Consider the following 23,731-nt stretch of genomic DNA (forward strand, 5'->3'; position numbering starts at 1 on the left):
TGTTAATAGTTTATTTTTTATCAATTAACAAACTGGAAAGTAAATGAAAAAAGAGAAATCAAATCAATATTTGGTGTGACCACCCTTTATCTTCAAAACTGCATCAATTCGCACACTTGCATACAGTTTTTGAAGGAACTCAGCAGGTAGGTTGTTCCAAACATCTTGGAGAACTAACCACGGATCTTCTCTGGATGTAGGCTGCCTCAAATCTTTCTGTTTCATCATGTAATCCCAAACAGACTTGATGATGTTGAGAGCATGGGTCTGTGAGGGCCCAACCATAACATTCAGGACTCCTTGTTCTACCTTACACTGAAGGTAGTTCATAATGACATTAGCTGTTTGTTTGGAGTCATTGTCCTGCTGACGAATACATTTTGTCCAGACTTCTCCAACAGTTCTTCTGCTGATGGCACTGCTGGACATCTTCCTATGTTGAAGAGAAGAAAGCATGATGTGTCTTTCATGTGCTGCTTTGTTACTTGGCTGACCACTGTGTCTACAGTCCTCAACGTTGTTTATTTCTTTGTGCTTCTTCAAAAGCCCTTGAACAGCACATCTTGAAACCCCAGACTGCTTTGAAGTCTTTGCTTGGGAGAGACCTTGTTGATGTGTCTTGTTGCTGTGCTCACCTGTAACATGAAACTGTCTTCCACAACCTCACCTTGGTGGCAGAGTTTGTGTCTCATTCACTCTTAAGCCTCCTACACAACTGTTTCTGTTTCAGTTAATGATTGTGAAATTGATGATCATTAGCACCCACTTGGTATAACTGGTTAATCATACACCTGACTCTAATCCTACAAAATTCCTGACTTTGTGCAATTGTACAAAGTGTGCAAGTGTAGGAATTGATGCTGATTTGAAGCCAATGAATAGTCACACCATATATTGATTTGAATTTGATTTTCCTTCTGTTTGCTCATTTTGCATTTTGTAAATTAATAACAATAAACAATTAAAATATATATATATTTTGAAAGGATTCTTACTTTACAGAATTTCTTCACACCTGCTTAACATTTTTGCTCACTTCTATATATTTACAATATATACTGTATATTTAACCTCAATCTAAAAGTGTCACTTTAAATTCTGTCCTGGATCAGTCAAATGACTCGAGCAGTAGTCAGATCTGGCTAAGATCATACCCATTTGGTCAGCTTACCATGTTAATTTCAGATATTGTATCAATGCTGGCAATATCCAAACTCATTCCGACTGTTACTGGCCCATCTGAAACAAACAAAACACAGTAAGATCGAGGAACATGGGCTATATTCTCTTTATTAGTATTTATCCAGAAACTAAGATTTATCATGAGACACTAACAGTATTTTTTTCCCCTATTACCACAGCCATGAATCTAGTTCCTTATAAAATATGTATAGAAGGGTGACTTTCCTTTGGCTGACCCTAACTGGATTGTCACTGCCAAGTGCATTAAGTTTGCCCTCAGATTGTTCCTAGCTTCACACAACATTAGCATATGCCATCCTGCCAGCAGAGGAGCAGCTGTGACTGTCAGCTGGATCCTCATTAACCGTTTTCCTGACATAAATAATGTGGAATAAAAAAAAAGATATTGAGGATATGCCCAGTTTTAATAAATGCATTGGTACAGTAATCCTTGTGACACTAAGAGGAAGGCACTAATAAATGTGTACTTGGCTGTACTATACCTTTAATACAATAATGCCAATACATGTAAATAGAAGAATGGCAAGAGTATAACTTTTTGTTGTGCTATACTGGCCAAATGTGTTTCAATACAATTGTTCCCTACAACAAGTTCTTCAATGAAGAAACTGGCTCACTAAATGCACAATTTGATCACTAATTGTTTTTGTCAAAAAGGAACAATTGGTCATAAAGAACAATCAAATAAAATTTAGCTAAATTTTTTGGTGTAAAAAAAAATGTTTTCAAGATTAGGATTGTTTAGCTTAGCCTTTCTCAACATTTTTTACTCAAGAAGAATCCTTGAAATAATTTTCAGATCTTTGGGAACAGCTGCTAAAATGAAATTATCAGGGGGTCATTGAAAAGAATGCCCCCCCCCCCCCCACAGACACCAGATGGAAGGTAAGGTAGCCATAGCTCAAGGTTTCCTCCCACACTCCAAAGACATAGTAGGTTAATTGGATCCTGTCTATAAAAAAATTGGCCCTAGTATGTGTATGTGTTTGTAAGCGAGATCCTACGGGGTAAATGACCGCTCTATATCAAGATGCAACTCAACTCAAGGAACCCTTATCAATCTCTAGAGGAACCCTGGTTGAGAATAGTTTGTTTAGATTGATCACTCAAACAATCATTAAATAAAACATACACCAAATTTCCATTTGATTTCCCTGAATGTTGCATTAAATAATTAATGCAGTTATATACTGTATTTATTGGCATATAACACTCACTTTTTCACCATGAAAAGCAGGTGCAAATAGCGTGTGCGTGTTATACACCAATACAAAAATGTAAGTTTTTTCCTGAAACTTCCCTCTTAAAATTAATGTGCGTGTTATACGCCAATAACAATAAAAACTTATATACACATTAATAATAACTAAACCTATTTAAAAAGAGTCTCTATATTATTTAAACCAATTACTCTTAATTATGTAATGATTGATTTATATCTTTGTTGCTTTGGGAGGTAACTCCTGTGTGCGCTGGTGTCAGAATTTAAACAAGGCTGACTAAGCCTCGGCAGTTAGCGGTTTCAATCTTTTAATCCTTAAGGGCTCATTCACACTATGTGCAGCGACTGGGAATATTCGGCACCTGATCACACTGCATGTGGCTAATCATTATGGGCCCTTAAACCAGGAGCTGCTGAAGCCTTTCCAGTGGATACTTTTTTTCAGAATTGATTATTCCAACTGAATCTTCTATTGAAAGTCCTGATGAAGGAGCTACAGTCTTAGACCCCAAAATGCATTGCTTTTTTTATGCTGAATTTCTAGGATGCAATATGACTAGACTTTATCCAAGGTGCTACAAAGAGTTGTCTCATACCTTAGGCTCACCACACACAGTACAATCTGACAGTCCACTCTCTAGAATCAACTTTAGATCTACCAAAACTGTGTACTATGGGGCCTACCCAATCCAATCAATCTATATATATATCCAATCAGGCAAACCCTTGTACTTTATACTTGTTGGTAGATCTAAAGAAGATCGGATTGTTGGCCAACAAAACCATGGAATTTTGTCCGAAGGGTGTTGGCTCAAACTTGTCTTGCATACACATGGTCACACAAATGTTGCCCAACAATTACGAACGTAGTGATGAACTAGAAGTACAACGTGTTTTTTCAGCTCTTTAGCGCTACCCTTTGGGCTCCTTCTACTCATTTTGTGTTAGTAGAAGTTTGGTGAGTGTTGATTTGCACTTTTCTTTTCGCGTTTTTAATTTTGTGCTTTTCAGTTCGTTTCTGAATGGCTGTCCATCAACGAGACATATTGCGGAAATTGGAAGAGATAAAATGTTATTCATTATTGGCCTTGGAGTTATTGCTTTGACATAATTTTTTTGGCTGGATAATGATTTAATTTGGTATATTTTCTATATTTTTGGATGCATAGAAGGCCCTTTTTGGTTAAATTATATTGGCAGATAGCATGTCTAATTTTATTTGTTTTCTTTTTTTAATGAACAATAAAAAAAATTATGTAGAATAATACTTGGCTCTGTGTTTTACTTCAAATGACAGTTTGGGAGTAGCAGTTACATTTAAAAAAATGCGATGTAAAATTGACAAGGGTCACCAACATAGTTGTATCTTTAATCTTAAAAACTACGGGATAATGGTGTTGTAGTAACTTGCCCAAATAAAAAAAAAAAAAAAAAACATAATAATATTATTCTTGATATCACTAGAAATAAAAAGCCTTTGAAAATTTGCATGCAATAACTCCATCAGTATCACCAGCAAAGCAGCTTCATTATTATTCCATTAAAGAAGAAGAGAATGTGCGCTGTATTTAGAGATTTCATAATTTGCCACGTCACGAATGTTTATTTACCAATACAAACGCTAGTTTACAAGATCGACAGCTTCTGGCTCATCCTTGCTTCCGAGCATGCGCGTTTGTACTTTGGACTTTTGTCCGACGAACTTGTGTACACATGTTCGGGAAAATCCAACAATAGACATTTGTCCACTGAAAATTTGAGAACCTGCTAGCCAACATTTCTCCAACAACAATTGTCCGATGGAGCGTACACACGGTCGGATTTACCGACAACAGCTTGTTATCGAACATTTCCTATTGGAAAGTCCGATCGTGTGTACGGGGCTTTAGACTGACTTACACCTGGGGAGCTGCACGTACCACTTACAGCTTTCCATAACCGTGAATGGCTGTACAATACATGACCATACATTTGTAAACCCTAATGCTTCTTTGAATCAGCGTTTAACTGTGCATGTGTATCCAATGTATTTCCCGAATGTGGAAGATCTGCATTCAGGAAATACGTCACATCCGTGGAAGAACGCTGATGCAAAGAAACATTGGAATTTACAAGAGTACAGCAGCCTACAGCCATTTACAAGTATGTCAGGCTGTGCATAGTACATGGAGCTGCCCGGGCACATGAAAGCGCTGCAAAATTAGGCATAAAAAAATGGATATAACTGTCCACATGGATGAATCCTTAAAGTTTCCCCTAGATCTAGAGCCTCCCATTCACATTTCTTTAAGTGTAGATTGTAGTCTGTGGCTCCACTGGAGAGGCAAGAAGTGATCTCCCTAAATGGCACATACAAAAACACATTTTAAGACAACTTGGAAAGGTTATATATATCTGACAATATTTTATTTTTATTTTTAATATTTTATTACTGATGCACCTTCCTGACCTCGTGATAAGTAACCACTGCTCAATTTTTTGTAAATCAGAAAGTTAGAAAAAATAGCCCAATGAGGTCACATACAAGAATTAAGGCCTAAGAGAAACTTTAACTTTTCCCATTCCCTCCAAAATTATATTTCAAATATTTTATTTTTATTTTAGTTATACAAATAGGATTATTGTAAACTTTAAAACCTGCTAGCGTGCCATACATTACATAAACTTAAACAGCATAATAATAAAGGCATGTATTCCCCAGCCCGTGTCCTCTTCTCATAAAAAAAAAAAAAAAAAAAACAATAAAAAACGGACAGATAAAACAATGGAAAGTAAAATGACTGTCATCATTAAAAACAGTTTTCAAATTACTATAGCAGTCCAATGAGAAAAAACACAGTTCCCATTGGTTAAAAGAACTTTTTTTTTTTATCAAACCTTGATTGCAGGAAGTGTCATAACATAACAGATAAATAATCTTAAAAGCATCATTGGCAAAGTCGCTGCGCTATACTTTAGTAATATCAGATCACACCGTGTGCCTTCTGTAGTATAATAGGCATTTTACAGCTGCTTATACAAAACAAAAACATGAATCTACATTAAATTGATTGCAATATTAAAACATTACAACTTGGTAGAAATAAAATTAATATTACATTTTAAAGTACATAAAATGCAGCAAACGTTTTACTGCCAGTGTGTTTATTATGAGTTTACTTAACAATATAAAGAGAATTTATGCTTCTTCTGGGACACATTGCTTCATCTGTCTGGGTATTATCTGTTATTTTACTATCTGTTGTGTCACCTTATAAACCACATTCAAATCGACATTGTAACAATATTCATCAGTCACATATTTTAGCTATGTTTAAATGGGATGTTAAAGTTTTACCATAATGGCTGCCAAACAAATACATGCATGATTGAACTTCCACTTTCTAACATATAATAATAAAAAAATGCAAAGCATTTTTTGGATTCAGAGATTTTTTTGGGGCATTCAGATACTTTTGCCGCCAATAGGGTAAGTCCAGCTTACCTCAAAGCCACCCTTCTCAACCTGTTTAGACCTCATGCACATTGCAGCTACAAAACACCCGTTTTACAGGTGTTCCACATTTTATTTTTCTTCTAAATGCCCCTTTATGTTGGTATAGCACCCTCCTAGCATAGGATGCTAGGCAAATTTAGTTATTGGCTTGTTCTGTAGACAGGGGAGCTGTGGTCTATGGTCTGCCCAGAGCTTCACAGGCTGAGAGTTTGACTGCTTCTGAAAGAAGTTTCCAGAATATGGGGCTGGGAGAGGCAAATGACCAGCCTGAATATTTATCATGCCCAGTCAATCACTGGAGGGGAGTGCACAGGAGGTGGTTGGGGATGTGATAAATAGTTTGAATACCTGGAGAGAGTGTTCCTTTCCTCATCAGGGAGGGATTCAAAGCATCTGGGGCTGCTTCCCCCTGAGGCAGCCTATGTAGCTGTTCTCTGAGGTCTCAGCGCTGGTAGGGCTGAGAACCTGAATCATCCTTTCTGACAAGATGGCTTTGGGACTTCACCTTAGGGCATCTGGTCTGGAGAAGAACTGTCTTCTTCAACTGGAGGAAGCTGGAAAGTTTTAGGGACTTGTGAGTACTGACCTTGAGTTTTGATCCCTGGTGACTGTGTGTGATTTTAGGATGTAAATGCCAGGAGTAGCTATGGACCAAGACAGCTCTCATAATGTCTCAGAGTACTGCAGCAAAATTTCTGAATGGGAGCCTAGGGAAAATGTCCCTCCTGTTACTGTGCAGCATCTTGGAGCACCCCACACCCTCTGTTTTAAAGTTCTTCAAGCAATAAATATAAAAATAAAAAAGCCATCCCCTAGACTAAGTTGTTTGAGCTGGTGTTTGTGGGGACAGCAGCCTCTATACTATTTGGGAAGTAGTTAGTTAGGAAGGGTAGTTAGCGTGCCATAGGTGATACCACAATTTGATGAATCAGGACTAAAGTGTTGCACTGAAAAGTTGCTAAATATTCAGTTTTCTGAAATAAATATACAGTATTATTTCCTTGAATGATGAATGTCATTGGGCTTTAATCTGTATTAGATACAAAACAGGGTCAGTCCATTCAAACCAATGTTTAACGTCCACTGCAGTTCAGACTGTCATAGCGTGTTATGTCAAGCAACCTGCGTCCGTTATCAGTGAAGAGTATTGTATATGATGAGGCTCAGAATAAGCCATGATGAGCATTCTGAAATATTAAACTAATACCTGCCTATAACAAGCAGCCAAACTAACCATGACTCTCTACAGGGTTTTCTACTGTGTGCACTGCTTATGTAGAAAGATAAACGATCATACAGATTTTTGCTAAAAAGAGGACTTTTTCTATGAAGATCTTCTTTATGATGTTCTTATAATGAGATGCATCAGGGTCTTAGAGGTAAAATGCAATCAGTGTGTTACTGCCTAAACAGTCAAATGGATAAACACAACCCACCATCAACCGTTTGTAATGAATCTGTGAAATAATCTCAAATCTAATTGTAGGTTGCCTTGACAAGTGATTGAAATTGTCTGAAAATTACAGTGTATATCCACCACTAAGCTAATGTTACAATCTGATTGCATTTACAATTGCTGTGCAATTACCTTTAAATTCACTAAAACTAGACAATGAAGGGACAGCCTAGACAAGTGGATTTTGATAGAAAGTTAAAATACAATTGGAATTTATGATTGTAAGAAATCAATTGCATCTCATTTTCCATCATATAATCTCATAATCTGATCAATCGAAATACAAAAATGTTCAAACTATTTGGATGCTGCCAATTGATGCACAGTCATCAATGATTTTCTGCTCTGGTCAATTTGTATGCAAATGCTGTTGTTTTAATCAAATCACACATTGATTAGATAATACAATTGATGTATGTGTAGCACCCTCTTGTGTGCTTGAAGGATAGTGTATGGTTTTATTTTGTGAGAGTAGGTAAATTTCCAGGCTTGGCTGGCAGCCAAGCCTGGGTGTGTGTTTTGATCTGGGTTGGGAGTAACTCAGGGCAGGGCTCGGTGACGCACAGACAGCATCACCAACACCTCCCACTTCATTCCAGAATGTTCTGGTGTTTTCTGGAAAGGAAGGTGGAGAGGAAAGGTGGAGCTGCCTGGGGTATTCAGAGGAGCCCTGACCAATCCCCAACTTGGATTGACAGGGGGCAGGCCTCCTTAAATACCCAGGGTCAGCCCATCTGGGGAGGAGTTGTTCGGTGGAAGCTGGAGATGAAGTGCTAGGCTGTTGTGGCCATTGAGTGATCTTCCCAGTCTGGGGGGGTGACCTTGGGCCTGGGCTTGGGTGCGGACGGAACCCTCTAAAAACACGTGGAGGCGTCGTGGACAGGAGGCACACGAGGAGCAGGAGAGGACAACAGGAGAGAGCACTGCCGGGCAAGTCTCCAGGGAGGAACAACAAGTCACAGCCAAGAACGCTGGTGAGTGACACACAATCAGGGGGACTGGGGAGGCACGCTTGAGAGGACTGGGAGAGCACAGTCTGGGATAGGTGCAGAACCAAAGGAGTGGACTGTGGTGGCATGAGCAGTAGAAAGAGGCAGCTGTAACCAGGAGGGCTGGCAGGGCCTGAAGATGTGGTACTGGGCTCCATAGCCACGTGTACAGCTAGCACCAAGGACTACCTTATTTTGCTACACTGTAGGGGCTCAGCATCACACTCAGCATCCCTTACAGGGGTACTGCTACATATGTATGACCTTTATTAAAGGAAAAGTATAGTCAAAGCTATACTTCTCCTATGGTTCACAGTAGTACAGTTCGTTCTGCACTTCTGCAATTTGACCCATTTTCCCTTGGCCTGCTCAGGCTCGGGAAACATTTACCGGCGGGATGCACTCTGATGCCTGGATCGGCATTTGGCTCTGCCTCTCAATGTGTGCTGAAAGCCTGAGCCAGCCACTTCCCGCCGCTTCCCGCCCCCCTCCACAGTCCAGTGCTCCAATAAGCTCTGGAGGGGCAGAGCAGAGAGCCGGTGACTGACAGTAACCACTCTCTGTTCAGAGCGGAGTGTTTGATCACTCAGTTTTCAGGGTAGAGCCGCTGGCATCAACGCTGCAGCCATCTAGGTGAGTGTGATTTTGTTTTTTGTTTCTTTTAGCTATTCTCTTTTCATAATTTATATATCGTATATAGCTCAGGATGTTAAAATATATTTATATATTTGCTTTGTTAGGCTCTTTTGGTTTAGCTTGTAGTACAGCATTCTAAAAACCCAACTCACTCCAAAAGATTTTTTTTATATTTGGGTAGCTTTGAGATAGAACTTCTGGGGAGATTTCACTTCCTATACATGTGTAATCAAAGGAACATGGGGTCATCTGAAAAGAAAGATACAAGAGTCCACAAATACCCAAGCAAGGTTCTAACACTCCCTCAACTAAAAAAGTTTTTGTTGCAATCCCTATTGGAGATGTGTCCCATCTCTGGTCCTGTCATTTAGACAGGAAATGGGGGAAAGTCTTCCCAGTTGGGTTGAAGACAGCAAACAAAAACCTGGCAGAGGTTCTTACGCTTCCCACTGCATTGAAAACTAAAAAACAAAACCGTTTGGCTGGAATTGGGCTTTAAATAGTAACTAAAGGCAACACTTTTAAAAAAAAATTAGATAGAAGGGAGAGTGTCAATTTCTATTTCTGTCTGTGCCCCCATTAAGGAGAGCCCCCCTCTCCATTTGTCCTGTTTACCAATATCATTGAAAGTGAAAGTAAAAGAAAATCTCTCATTTTGGGTTGCCATCAGAACCACTAGGTACCCTAGTGCTAGTGACCCTGGTGAAGACCCGGGATTCCCTTACCTCTCATTTCCTATTTTGGCTATGGAACAGGAACTGAAGGGAATTCTCCTCTATGGGACACACTGACATTGACTCCTCTATGGGACACACTGAATTTCCCTCTATGGGAAACTGACAGGGGTTATAACCCTTCCTTACTCTACCCAAAATAATAAAAAAATGCCTTTGGTTAGACTTTGAAGTGAAACTTTACTCTCTCAGCCCGGGTTCACACTATAACCCACTGCGGAACGCACAGGAACACTGTGCGTCCCTGTTTCAGGGACGAATCAGGGCCGATTCTATACCTGAATTCGGCCCTGGAACGGAGCCAAAGACGCACAAGTTTTTTCTGTAGTGCGCTCCGCAGCCGCCCCGGAAATATGTAAAACGACTCCATAGGGAGCTAGGCACATTCTCCTACTATGCAATTTAGATGTGGGGAAACGCACATCTAATTCGCATACGTGTGAACGTGGCCTTAATGTTAATTATTCTTAATCCTTATGCTGCTAGCATTGGTAAATAGATAGGAAAGTACATCATGTTTAGTGGTTTTAAATTTTTGTTCTTTACATTTCTTCAGTTACTTTCAGTTTCTTGCCTAGGCAAATGATGTCATACATCCCAGGAGTCTTCAGGAGGGGAAGAGAGAAGGAGGGGTTTTCTATATATTTATTTAATATACTATATATATATATATATATATATATATATATATATATATATATATATATATATATATATATAAAATCCTGTGCTTATCCTTCTCAATAAAACCTCTCAATAAAAGTGAATCAATCAATAATTGATTGCAGGTTCTTTAGTGGTTGTATATATACAGCTCTGCTCATAAGTTTACATACCCTGGCAGATTTTATGATTTCTTTCCCATTTTTCAAAGAATATGAATGATAACACAAAAACGTTTCTTTCACTCATGGTTAGTGTTTGGCTGAAGCCATTTATTATCAATCAGCTGTGTTTACTCTTTTTAAATCATAATGACAAAAGAAACTACCCACATAACCCTGATCAAAAGTTTACATACCCCAGTTCCTAATACTGTGTATTGCCCCCTTTAACATCAACGACAGCTTGAATTATTTTGTGGTATTTGTGGATGAGACTCTTTATCTTCACAGATGGTAAAGCTGTCCATTCCTCTTGGCAAAAAGCCTCCAGTTCCTGTGAATTCTTGGGCTGTATTGTATGAACTGCACATGTGACATCTCCCCAGAGTGGCTCAATGATATTGAGGTCAGGAGACTGAGATGGCCACTCCAGAACCTTCACTTTATTCTGCTGTAGCCAATGACAAGTCGACTTGGCCTTGTGTTTTGGATCATTGTCATGTTGGAATGTCCAAGTTCGTCCCATGCACAACTTCCTGGCTGATGAATGCAAATGTTCCTCCAGTATATTTTGATAATATACTGCATTCATCTTGCCATCAATTTTGACCAAATGTCCTGTGCCTTTGTAGCTCACACATCCCCAAAACATCAGGGATCCACCTCTGTGTTTCACAGTAGGAATGGTGTACCTTTCATCATAGGCCTTGTTGACTCCTCTCCAAGTGTAGCATTTATGGTTGTGGCCAAACAGCCCAATTTTGGTCTTATCACTCCAAATGACTTTGAGCCAGAAGGATTGAAGCTTGCCTCTGTGCTGTTTGGCATATTGTAAGTGGGATACTTTGTGGCATTTGAGTAGTAATGGCTTTTTTCTGGCAATTTCGACCATGCAGCCCATATTTCTTCAAGTGCCTCCTCATTGTACATCTTGAAACAGCCACACCACATGTTTTCAGAGAGTCCTGTATTTCACCTGAAGTTATTTGTGGGTATTTCTTTGCATCCCGACCAATTTTCTGCCCAGTTGTGGCAGAAATTTTAGTTGGTCTACCTGACCGTGGTTTGGTTTCAACAGAAAACCTAATTTTCCACTTCTTGATTTGAGTTTTAACACTTCTGATTGGCTTTCTCAATTCCTTGGATATCTTTTTATATCCCCAGAGCCTTTGACAATTCTTTTGCTTTCCCCATGACTCAGAATCCAGAAATGTCAGTGCAGCACTGAATGAAAGATGCAAGGGTCTGTCAGAACTCCAGAAAATCATTGACCTTTTATACACACACACTAATTACAAGAAAACAGATCTCAAGTGAGGGTTGTCACCTTTAATAACCATTCAAACCCCTTTGTGTCAACTTGTGTGCATGTTATCAGGTCAAAATCACCAGGATGTAAACTTTTGATCAGGGTAATTTGGGTAGTTTTTGTTGTCATTATGACTTAAAAAGAGTAAACACAGTTGACTGATAATACATTTCTTCAGCCAAACACTAACCATGAGTGAAATAAATGTTTTGTGTTATCATTCATATTCTCTGAAAAATGGCCAATAAATCATTAATTCTGCCAGGATATGTAAACTTATGAGCAAAACAAACTGTATATACATTTTTATTGATTCATTTACCTGCTCTGTGCAATGGTTATGCACAGAGCAACTCTGATGCTCTTCTCTTTGGGCCCCCCCCACTCGCTCTTCATTGGCTTACTGGCTGTGATTGACAGCAGTGGGAGCCAATGGGCTCCTGAGCTGCTGTCTCAGCCAATAAGGAGAGAGAGTCCCGGGACAGATGAGGCTATTATGAACATCACTGGATTGGAGGAAGCTCAGGTAAGGATTGAGGGGGGTGTCATGGGGGGGGGGGGGGGGGGGGGTTGGGGGGTGCTGCACACAGAAGGTTTTTTACCTTCATGCATATGCATGAAGGTAAAAAACCTTCAGCCTTTAAAACCACTTAAAGTTACTAGCATTTCAGTACTGTGGACAGCATACTAAATGTGCTTGTTGGTGAACATGGCTAAGAATGTTACATTGATTCAAATTTGTAAATCACTATGTTCACATACTGTATATGTAGGTCGGGAACCTGTGCATAGTCGCACAGAAAAATGCTGCTCGTTATTGGAACCCCCACACATCGGCACCCACATGTATTTTTGCATGCATGAGACAGCATGATGCCGCAATACCAGACATTTCCATGCTTAACATTTAAAAAAAAAAGGGTTGGCTACTTCTTCCCCACTCGTAGTTACAGCAGCCCATGTAAATGAATGGGCTGCTGTACCCGAAAAATATGCGTGCAAACCTGCATGCACATATGTGAACCTAGGCTAAATTAAATAAAAACACATTGCAGCAATCATATTCCAAACCTGCAAGATATTATTGGGCTTATTTGATAAAACCGCACAAAATTCATTGGGATTATGCAGTCATTTATAGCAAGCTATGGCAATTATGATGGCTTCTAGACCTGATGCCTGTCATAGCATGGTTCCTGATGCTCTATGCAACTTAGAAAAAAAAAAGCTATTCTAGAAAGAAAATACAGTTAATACGGCAGATGGAGTTGGCCAGTAAACTCACTGGTATTTGTAAGTAAATAAATCTATTACATAAACATTTTTAAAGCTGCATTTTATTATAAAGATTTGTAAATAAGGCATTCAAATATATATGGCTTTGAGTGATGAGATTTGAACACATAACCAGAGGGAAATGGAAATACGCAAATATATAAAATACCAAACTGTCTGATGTGGTTTAGCACGATTTTAGAAAGCCTCTCCAGGGGACAATATCTTGGAATGCTGTGGTGTAGCTCTATTTGATTATTTGCAATCATCACATTTGTTTTATCCTGTGTGCTCAGGCGTGACTCTTTAATGTACAAATCTAAGTGACAACATGTAAATACATGACCGCATTGCATGGAACTTTGCATGTCATTATTATTATTATTATACACAATTTATATAGCGCCAACAGTTTGTGCTTTAAATGTAGAGTGGGGACAGCACAATTACAATACAGTTCAATACAGAAGCGACAGGAGGGCCCTGCATGTGGAGCTTACATACTATATCATAGTAAACTGATAAAGAATGAGTTACCGATCATCAGGGGTGTAGATAAGGGGGGTCAGGGGTGTTCAACCCCCCCCCCCCCCGGAGCAGCCTGGCAAATTGCCCAGACAGTGTCCCTGCTGTTTAGCCTCAGCATCAGCACAGTAGAAGCAATCAGAGTTTCAGAGTGCAGCAACCAGCCCCCCTTCTATTGTGCCCAATAACCTCAGTTTAATAGGTGGTCCCCCTGAAAAGCATGAAATTACTGCGAGGTCTCAGGTGCCGGTGTTGTGACAGATACAGTCTGCCTATCAAAGTGTCCACTCTAAATTGCGCAGGCGCAGCGCTTGCGCAGTACGGAGCAGAAGGAGATTCGGAAAATCTCCGAAGATGAACGGCGCCTGCGCCTTGAGTCCAGGTGCAAGCCCCACCATCCAAGTGGACATAGGGCTGGACATATTAGAGGGCCCCTCGTGGGCTCGCTTCGCTCGCCACGCTTCGCTCGCCACGCTTCGGGCACGGCCTCGCTGCACTCGGCTCTTTTTATTCTAACTCTATGTACACTTGGATGGTGGGGCTTGAACCTTCACGGCGCCATTCATCTTCGGAGATTCTCGGAACCTGACGTAATTCCGAACTCTGCACTCTGTACGTAGTGCAACCCAAATACAACCGACCCTTTGAGGGCAACCACACTGCTGATGCAGCCCTTGACGAAATTGAATTTGACACCCCTGTTCCAATCTTTACTCAGCCTGTACACCTGAGTGATGGGCTGAAAAGAGCCAAGGCTGTCTGCTGCTGTAAACATGTATCCACATGTATCTGCACATCCAGTGGCTACCTGCAGGTAGGGATACATTTTTGCCCTTGGATAAAATATCTCTGCATCCAGGGTCAGAAATTTGTCCCTAACAGCAGGTAACCACTGTGACTCACAGTTTGTTTGTGTGTCGCTCAGGCTTAATCGATATGGGCAGTAATGTAGATGATATGTAATGTGCTGCAGGAGTGCCGACAAGGGATGGAGCTCATCCCAGCTCCTGTAGTCACTAAAGGGAAGAGAGAAAAGAAATACATCCCTGGTACTGCACATCCACGGAGTCCTATGGTAATGTAGTAGTGATGGGAGAGACCTTAGCCTGGGTTCCTGCCAGGCCACACCCCAATGTGTTTTGCTTTATCCCCCAAAGCTTAAACATGGGGACCACTGGATGTGCAGATACATGTTAGCAGCAGTGGCTCTTTTCAGCCCATTCATGGTATATTTGCCATTCCATGGCCATTTAGAACATATGAATGAGATCTAAAGCCTGGTTAACACTGTTTTTGTTTTTGTTCAACCCAGCGGGCTGAACGGAAAAAAAACTAGGGATCTTAGGAGGAGCTTGCTGTACTAATGAGTACACTACCGCACCACAACTGCGTGCATTGCGTTCTATTCAGTTGAATGGGGATACATTTTGCTGCGTTGCATTGCAAAGCCTCATGGCCCCATTCTGCTGTCACATGTTTTTACCGTACCTCCCCCAACATAAAAGTGTAAATGATGCCTTTGAGTTTGAAAGACCTTAACCCCCCAGAAAAAAAAACATTATCTACGGCCCTGCCGATCATATCTAATAGGTGATGATACACTTAGGTCCATTAATGAAGCAGCTGTATTCAGTAGCGTAGTGTGGGTTGTCCGTGCCCGGGGCAAGGCAAGTAATTTGCACCCCTTAGCCCCCCAGATACCCCCCCTCTGATCACACCCCCCAGATAGCCCCATTCTGACCACACACCCCAGATTCCCCCTACTCTAATCACACACCCCCAATACTCCCACCCTGATCACACCCCCAGATACCCCCGCTCTGCTCACACCCCCCAGATAGCCCCATCTTGCCTACACACCCCAGATACCCCAACGCTGATCACACACCCCAGATACCCCCCATTTTGATCACACCCCCTAGATACCGCTAACCTGATCACACCTCTCAGATACCCCTATCCTGATCACAACTCACAACTCACACAAAAGAAATCGCACCTCAAACTGCCTCAAAAACGTATCACACTAGTGAGAATCAGGTCTTAGGCCCCATGCACATGAGACGCCGGTGCAAACTCTGCTGAACGCATGTTTTTAAAAGCTGAAACCGGCGTTTAGAAGCGCCCATTTTGCCATGTTTGCATGCCACGTTTAGCCACGTTTTACCGCATTTACGTCCAAAAGCGTTTATAAGATAACCTCATAAAACCCTCCCCAAGCTCAAAAAACGGTATTATTTAACTATTTCAGCCATTTTTTGAGACCAGAGTGATTAGCAGCAGCTGTGAGAGCAGCAGTGTACTTGTATTTAGCATGTCACTTGCCACGTCACCTGCCACAAGTTGGGGATTGTCCATTTGACACGTCACCTGCCACAAGTTGTGGCAGTGACGTGGCAAGTGGACAATCCAAAAGGTGTGGCAGGTGATGTGGCATGTGGATGTGGCAAACTGCCACGTCACCTGCCACATCACTTGCCATGTCACCTGCCACAAGTTCTGGATTGTCCACTTGATATGTCACCTGCCACAAGTTGTGGATTGTCCACTTGCCACATCACCTGCAACAAGTTGTGGATTGTCATTTGCCACATCACTTGCCACGTCACCTGCAACAAGTTGTGGATTGTCCACTTGCTACGTCACCTGCCACAAGTTTCTTGTTCAAATCTAACAACATATGGGTCAAATTCCAATTATATTTTGGATAACAGCATTGCTAGTGGTGTATTGCATTGGATCATGAGCTCATTAGAGTATATAAATGGTCTATGAATGATTGCAAGCAATTACAGGCATACCCCACTTTTAAGTACACAATGGGGTTTATTTACTAAAGCTGGAAAGTGCAATCAGGCTCACTTCTGCATAGAAACCAATGAGCTTCTAACCCCAGCTTGTTCAATTAAGCTTTTGTAATAAAACCTAGAAGCTCATTGGTTTCTATGCAGAAGTGAGCCTGATTTTGCACTTTTTTGAATGCGCGTTTAACAGCATCTCGTGTGCGTGGGGCCTTAAACATTAACATACCTTAATATAGTACATTCATTTTATAAATGATAATATATATATATATATATATATATATATATATATATATATATATAGATATAGATATAGATATAGATATAGATATAGATATAGATATAGATATATGGATATCTGAAGGGAAAAAAATAAACACATTGACAAAAATATATACTGGACATGCATGAACAATTCTAAAGGTGTTTTTTCCAACTCTGTTACAAGTATTTAAAAACGCATTGGCAGACCATTTATTAGATTGTAAGCTCTATCGTGCAGGGCACTCTGATTCCTACTGTATTGTAATTGTACTCTCTGCCCTTATGTTTTAAAGCAATGTGTAAACTGTATAATAATTATCTCTTCTTTGTGAGTGCCAGCAGCTAAGTCTAAAACTGATCAGCGATAATGACGTTTACTAATTTCCTGGTGCAGCTAAAGACAGACTTTCATGTCTGTTAAAATGTTGTGAATGTCTCAGCTTATACTGGAGGGTTTTTTTTTTTTCATATTCCGTAATAACGTCTGACTTCGGTTTGTGAATTTATATTAAATGCCTAAAAATATAAAGTTAGTGATACTTCTGTATTAGTAATATTTTATTGAATTTTTTGTGCTGCAAACAAAATGAAGAAAAAAAAAATACAAAAGTAATCATAAGGAAAGGAACATAATACAATAAAGTCCTTGACAAGTATTAATAGCCTGTCTTTACTTCAAGAAGAAATATGTATCCACATCTGCTTCATAAGACTCACACACATTAAATATTGATTAAATATATTTTTTAATACAAACATCTGCACATGGTAAATTCAAAGTAAATATGAGAAAATTAGTAAAGCCATAGCTCTAATATTCTACATTTAAAGTAATAGGTCTAATAAAAAATGTAAACATTTAAGTAATTGCTCTTTAAAAAGTAAAAGGGGGAAAAATAGAAATTACCCTGAGACACTAATCCTTGAAATGTAATACATTTTTAAGTAATAGATTTTTAATTATTTGCAGAAGGCTTAGGTCGACAATCTCGGTTGCAGCCTCCCCTAAAAATAAAGCTCCCTTAACCGAAACCTTACATAAAAAGGTATACTAAAAATGGGGTCAATGGGCCTATATCTCACTATTATATCCTAGATGTTTCTGGTTAAACCACATGGGGCTATATACTTATAACAGGAAAAAATTAAAAAATATTCAACATGCAGTGAAAAAAACAACAAAAACTTTAGGAAAAAGCATATACACATTTTGAAAAAGTTTTTTGTTTTTTTCACTGGATGTTGAATATTTTTTAATTTATAAAAAAAAAAAAAAAAGTATATAGCCCCATGTGGTTTAACCGGAAACACCTAGGGTATAATAGCAAATATAGGCCCATATAATAGGTAGCGCCATTGACCCCATTTTTAGTATACCATTTTTAAGTAATAGCTCTTTGAAAAGTAAAAGACAACCTCAGTGATCCTCCTCGATGAGTAGACATGTGTTTTGTTACAAATGGAAATTTGGGCAAAATTTTCATTATTCGGATACATCACAAAAACAACAAATTTCAACTAATCTGAATTAAGCTATAATGAAAACAACAAATGAATTTGTATTCATTAGTTTCATTTGGATGACATGATGCGACTTTATTTTATTTCTTGCTTTGCAGGGACACAAAATCCATCCCTTCACCTCTTTCAGAACAGAGATCTGCCTTGTTTACATAGGCAGAGCTCCATTCTGTGTCTCTGCCTGACATCCAGTGCCCGACACATACACAGATTGGCTTCTGCTGTGTATATCACAGCAAAAGTGGGCCACCGGCAACGCGCGTGTGCCCCCTAGGCGGAAGTGTAGAATCGCATAGATATACATGATTCTGCACAGGAAGGACACCCTGTAGCAGTATATCTGCTATGGGGCAGTCCTTAAAGTGTTTGTAAGAGCAGAAGTTTTTTTTTTTTATCTTGATGCATTCTATGCATTAAGATAAAAAGCCTTCTGTGGGCAGCAGCCCACTTCAGTCCCCCTAATACTTACCTGAGCCCCACCTTGATCCAGCGATGCTGCATGAGAGACTTGGCTGTCCGAGACTCTCCCTCCTCACTGGCTGAGACAGCAGCGAAGTGCCATTGGCTCCCTCTGCTGTCAATAAAAGTCAGTGAGCCAATGAGGACAGAGAGGGGGTGGGGCTGGGCTGTGGCTCCATGTCTGCATTGATACACAGAGCTGCGACTCAGCTCGGGTGCCCCCATAGCAAGCTGCTTGCTATGGGGGCACTCGACAAAAAGGAGGGGCCAGGAGTGCCAAAGAGGGGCCCGAGAAGAGGAGGATCCTGGCTTCTGTGTAAAACCACTGCATAGGGCAGGTAAGTATAACATGTTTGTTTTTTTTTTTTTAATGTAGACTTTAGTATTACTTTAACTTTTTCTCATTTCGGTTTGCTAAATGAATAGCGAAGGGTTACAATTTCTATTTGTTTTTGCTATCTGTGTCCCATTGAGAATATTTTCCTTTGTTTCTTGTCCTTTAGGTATAATGAAAAGTGAGAAGTAATTTTTCATTATAGCAAGAGTCCTATTGAAATATTCCCCCCTTTATTGGTGTTCTAGTGACAACTCCACATTTTGGAGTTTCCTTCACTTTCAGTCTCAGTGACAAGGGTCACCAGGACAAATAAAGAGTGTGAATGAGGAGGAGAATGAGCGGCGGGGAGACGGCAGTATCCAAACAATATTATGCCATGTTAGCTCCTTTCTTTTTTGGGCATTACTGAGCTCCCCATTTGGGATCACGAAGTATCATTATTATCTGGAGGGCACTATTATGAGATGAAGAGTTGACCCACTAAAGAGGAGGATATCTTCTGATGGGACCCATTGAGTATATATAAACGCCCTAACTTGCCTATTTTCTGGTAAGCGCATCTAATATACGGTGACGGGCACTTTTATGCGCTTTTGGATCGTGTTGAATCACTGTGGTGTCACAAACGTTTATCCAGATTCACATATGAACTTTTCCTGATTGGACTTTTGTTTATGACACTATTTCTTGATGCATTTCTGTGTTTTATTTTGCACTTAAGGTGTTCTTATTGTTATAATCATTTGTGATAATCACTTACACATTTTGATAATATATTTCATATTTTTTATTTTTATTTTTATTTAAAAAAATTTTATTATATATTTTTTTTTTTTTTTTTTCTTTCATTATTATTAATTTCATTAGTATAGGGTTGGCGCAGTTTTCTATTTTTGCATATCTGTTGGGTGTTATATCACATCTATTTCTGCAGCCTGTTTCACATATAGTTTATTTGTATTTATGTTTTTTTCTTAGCGCGGTATATTTTTTCCAAAGAGTGTGAATGTCCCGAACAGGGACACAGGTAGCAATGAAATTCCTGACAAGGGCTCTAATCCCTTTGAGAAAAATTGGAAGATCCCGATGTTTTTTTTTAGCAGCAAGTATAAGTCAAAAAAGTTTTTTTTAAAACAGAATATACATCGATTTTATTTATCAAAGGACAATTGGACAAATATGGTACAAAAGTTAAAATATGAGCACTGGTGTACACAATGCAAGAAAATTGGGTTTAAAAAAGGGAAATCAAACTGCTGACAATGCCATATAGGTTAATTTGGAAATAAATAATATAATGGAGAAAAATGGCAGTCATAACATATTTACCCTTTCTATGGAAAGGGTAAATATGTTGTGACTGCCATTTTTCTCCATTATATGTTAGTGCATAAAGGAATATGACTGTACATTACTTTACATAATATTAAAATGTGTCTCTCTTGATGTATCTATAGAAATATAAGCACCCCCTGAGGAAGACCAAAAGCTTTAAGGTCGAAATGCATTGGGGCATTTCCTGAACATCAGACAGTACAACCATAACCATTATTGTGGATCAACATCTTCGGATGTGTATTTTTTCCAAATTAAGCTATATAGTATTGTCAACTGTTCGATTTCCCCTTTTTTAAACCCAATTGTCTCGTATTGTGTACACCAGAGCTCATATTTTAACTTTTGAACCATATTGTCCTTTGATAAATAAAATTGATGTGTATTCTGTTTTAAAAAAACTTTTTTGACTCATACTAAAAAACCCCATGGGGATCTTCCACTTTTTCTCAAATACTTGAATCGGGGTTTACAGCCCTATCAGACTCCCTATATGTGTCATCCTATGCTAGGGCTCTAACCCCTTACCAAAGTTCTGGTTTTAGATACACATTAACTCGCAAGGTACAGTATACTTGTGACCCTACCAACAGGAAGAAATATTCCTACACTTTACTCACATTCCACTTGACAATTCTTCAGTTAACGGTGATAGGGTTTTGTGAGGAAATGACAGCTCCACTTTTATGCTTGTTGGAACAAATAGGCCCTGCAGCCTAAAGGAATCTAGTTGCATTATATCCAACTGCATAAATCCTGCCAACCAATAAGTCACACTGTTCACTTCAGAATTGTGATGTAGAATTATGGTAACATAAAGAGTCTTGTAAATATTATTCTGTCCAATGAAATATTAATGCAACCTATCAAAGCATATTTCATTTTTATAGACATTTTCAGTGATCTGTAACGAAAACATACTGTAGAAGTCTATATTTTTAATACATTTCAAGGACCATTTTGCTTTACTTGATGTAAAACAAAAGCTGCCAAGCTTTGTTTTATAATATGAACCTAACTGCTGATCTTTGTATATTTCCTCAGTGTTTTAAGAACAGTGTTGTTGACGAGTATGGTCAGCACTCGACCTGAATGAGTCATGGGGGTCATCTGGCCGCCTGTAGCCTGGTGTGGTCAGTTAACAGTGGAGCATTCATTTCAAGTGGACGTCTGCCTTTAGAAGGTCTTGAAGAATAAATGCCATGATGGAAATATCATTTCACTTGTATGTTTGCCTTTTTTTACACTTTTTCTACATCACTGATTTCCCAATTCTGCCCTCTCCACTGCATAGTCTTGCAATTGTTATGCCGCGTACACACGACCGGTTTTCCCGTCAGAATAAACTCCGAAGGTTTTTCCGACAGAGTTCCGACAGAGTTCTGCTGAAACTGTCGTGCATGCACGCGATCACACCAAAGTCCGATCGTTAAGAACGCGGTGACGTACAGCACGTATGACGGGACTATGAAAAGGAAGTTCAATAGCCAGTAGCCAACAGCCTCCGTCTCGTACTTGCTTCAGAGCATGCGTCGTTTTTGGTCCGTTGGAACGAGCGGTTTTCCCAATAGGAATTGGTTCTATCGGAAAGATTTAAAACATGCTCTATTTCTAGGTCCATCAGAATTTTCGGTTTTTAAGTGCCAAAGATTGTCGCCATGTTGGGTATCAGTTTATTTGGTGTAACATCTTTCACAATATAGAAATAAAAATGAGCTAACTTTACTGTCTTCTTATTTTTTAGTTCAAAAAAGGTGTTCAGTTTTGTGTTTTAGGACCATGGACAGCACTTTTCTGTTATCACAGCAATGTTGCAATCTCACACAATATCAGAGCATATAACCACATCTGATCGCAAGTTGAAAATAAGTTTAATAAATGGGTGAATACACTGAAATGTGTGTGGTGTGATTGTGAGTTTAATGTAATGTAGTAGCAGGACACCTAAAAGTTGGCTTTCATTCAGAAGAAGATGCCACGACTGGTCAACACCCCTACCTTTGGAATCCCTCTGCAGTCTGTGAACACATCTCTGTACACCATACTATGGACAACATGCAATACTCACTGTCAAAGAAAGGGCGCAGGTATTTGTTGTATCCTTTCATTAGTTTCTGAATTGTTGGGGGAAGAATCTCTCCTTCCTTCCCATCACCTTTAACAGAAGAGCTGTACAAGATGCTGGCAGCAATGAGAAAAAAGAAAAGGTGCACGCATTAATTTCTATACAAACATAAACAGACTTATTTACTAAGACACCACAAAGTGCAGTTTCCCATGGTAATCAACAAATCAATTTTCTATATACAAATGTCTGAACTGTTAGAGCCTGTTTAAAAGAGATTTATTTGAGCTCAAATGGGTTTCGTATTCCTGCGGTTGCGTGTGGTGGAAGCGGCAGATGGTAGTGTTGGCGACCCAGGTCAACTTTTGCATCAGGACCCACAAGCTTCAAGCTACACCTCTGAGGTCCACCTGGATGGCACACCTGGTGGTACTAACATGTAGGGCCGTATGAGACCAGGGATTGATGCCTGAAATGTATACTGCTTGCACTCTAGGCATTCTTTGTAAGTAAGACTAGGTGCACAGTCCATCCCCATCTAGACCTGTCCAGCCGCAGCAGTCAGCCTCTCAGAGTTTTACAGGCTACTGGCATCAGGGCCAGACGGTACACCTGTGCCCTCCGCCTGCACCTAAACATCGGAGTCTCCTGCACTTTGGCTAAGCGCTTAGTGTGCATGGGGCCTAATCAGTCAATCATGTGAAAAATCAGATGTTTGTTTATTCATTTCATCTACACATGATTGGATAAGTGAAGTGAATCTTCACTCTTACTTTGTGTGAACATTCTTAATTTATTAATTATTTTGTCTGAGGCTGTCCCTAGAGGTAATCGTTTTAGTCAAACTTAGCAGAGTGCTTCAGGGCAGAAACAACCTTGTAACACTCACAACAGTCATTTATAAACAAATGTCAATTTGTGTCACCATTCACCCTGCAGAGAACATGGAAAAGTGAGTGGTTTACTGAGAATTCATATGGTTAAAGTAGAACTCCAACCAAGATAGAGATGCCCGCCTTCCAACCAGGATTTTTTTCTTTACTTGCTAAACTCATATACTGTACATATCTTATATAACCTCACAGCAGCTTCCACTCTTACCAGCTGTGGTGGAGGGGTGGGCATTCTTCCAGGACTGAGCAGTGCTCACATAATATGTGAGTGACATTCAGCGTTGGAGTACTGTGATCACAGTCTGTGTAATGATGCACCTACTAGTGGGAAGTATATATATGTAGCACTAACCCCCTAAGGAGCTGCTGGTTATTTTTGGGCTT

General features: G+C 39.7%; 1 protein-coding gene across 1 annotated transcript in view; it reads right to left on the reverse strand.

Moving 5' to 3' along the window:
* GABRP (gamma-aminobutyric acid type A receptor subunit pi) overlaps positions 1–23,731 on the reverse strand; it is a 178,468-nt gene that overhangs the window by 95,492 nt on the left and 59,245 nt on the right. Inside the window, exons 3-4 of the mRNA XM_077455241.1 lie at positions 22,458–22,570; positions 1,172–1,239 (exon numbers count right to left, since the gene is read on the reverse strand). Of these exons, the coding sequence (XP_077311367.1) occupies positions 1,172–1,239; positions 22,458–22,570 (181 nt within the window). The remainder of the gene's footprint in view (positions 1–1,171; positions 1,240–22,457; positions 22,571–23,731) is intronic.

Source organism: Lithobates pipiens, unplaced genomic scaffold, assembly GCF_037356315.1.
Source record: "Lithobates pipiens isolate NorthernLeopardFrog02 unplaced genomic scaffold, aLitPip1_a1.2 Scaffold_25, whole genome shotgun sequence".
Taxonomy (NCBI): Eukaryota; Metazoa; Chordata; class Amphibia; order Anura; family Ranidae; genus Lithobates; species Lithobates pipiens.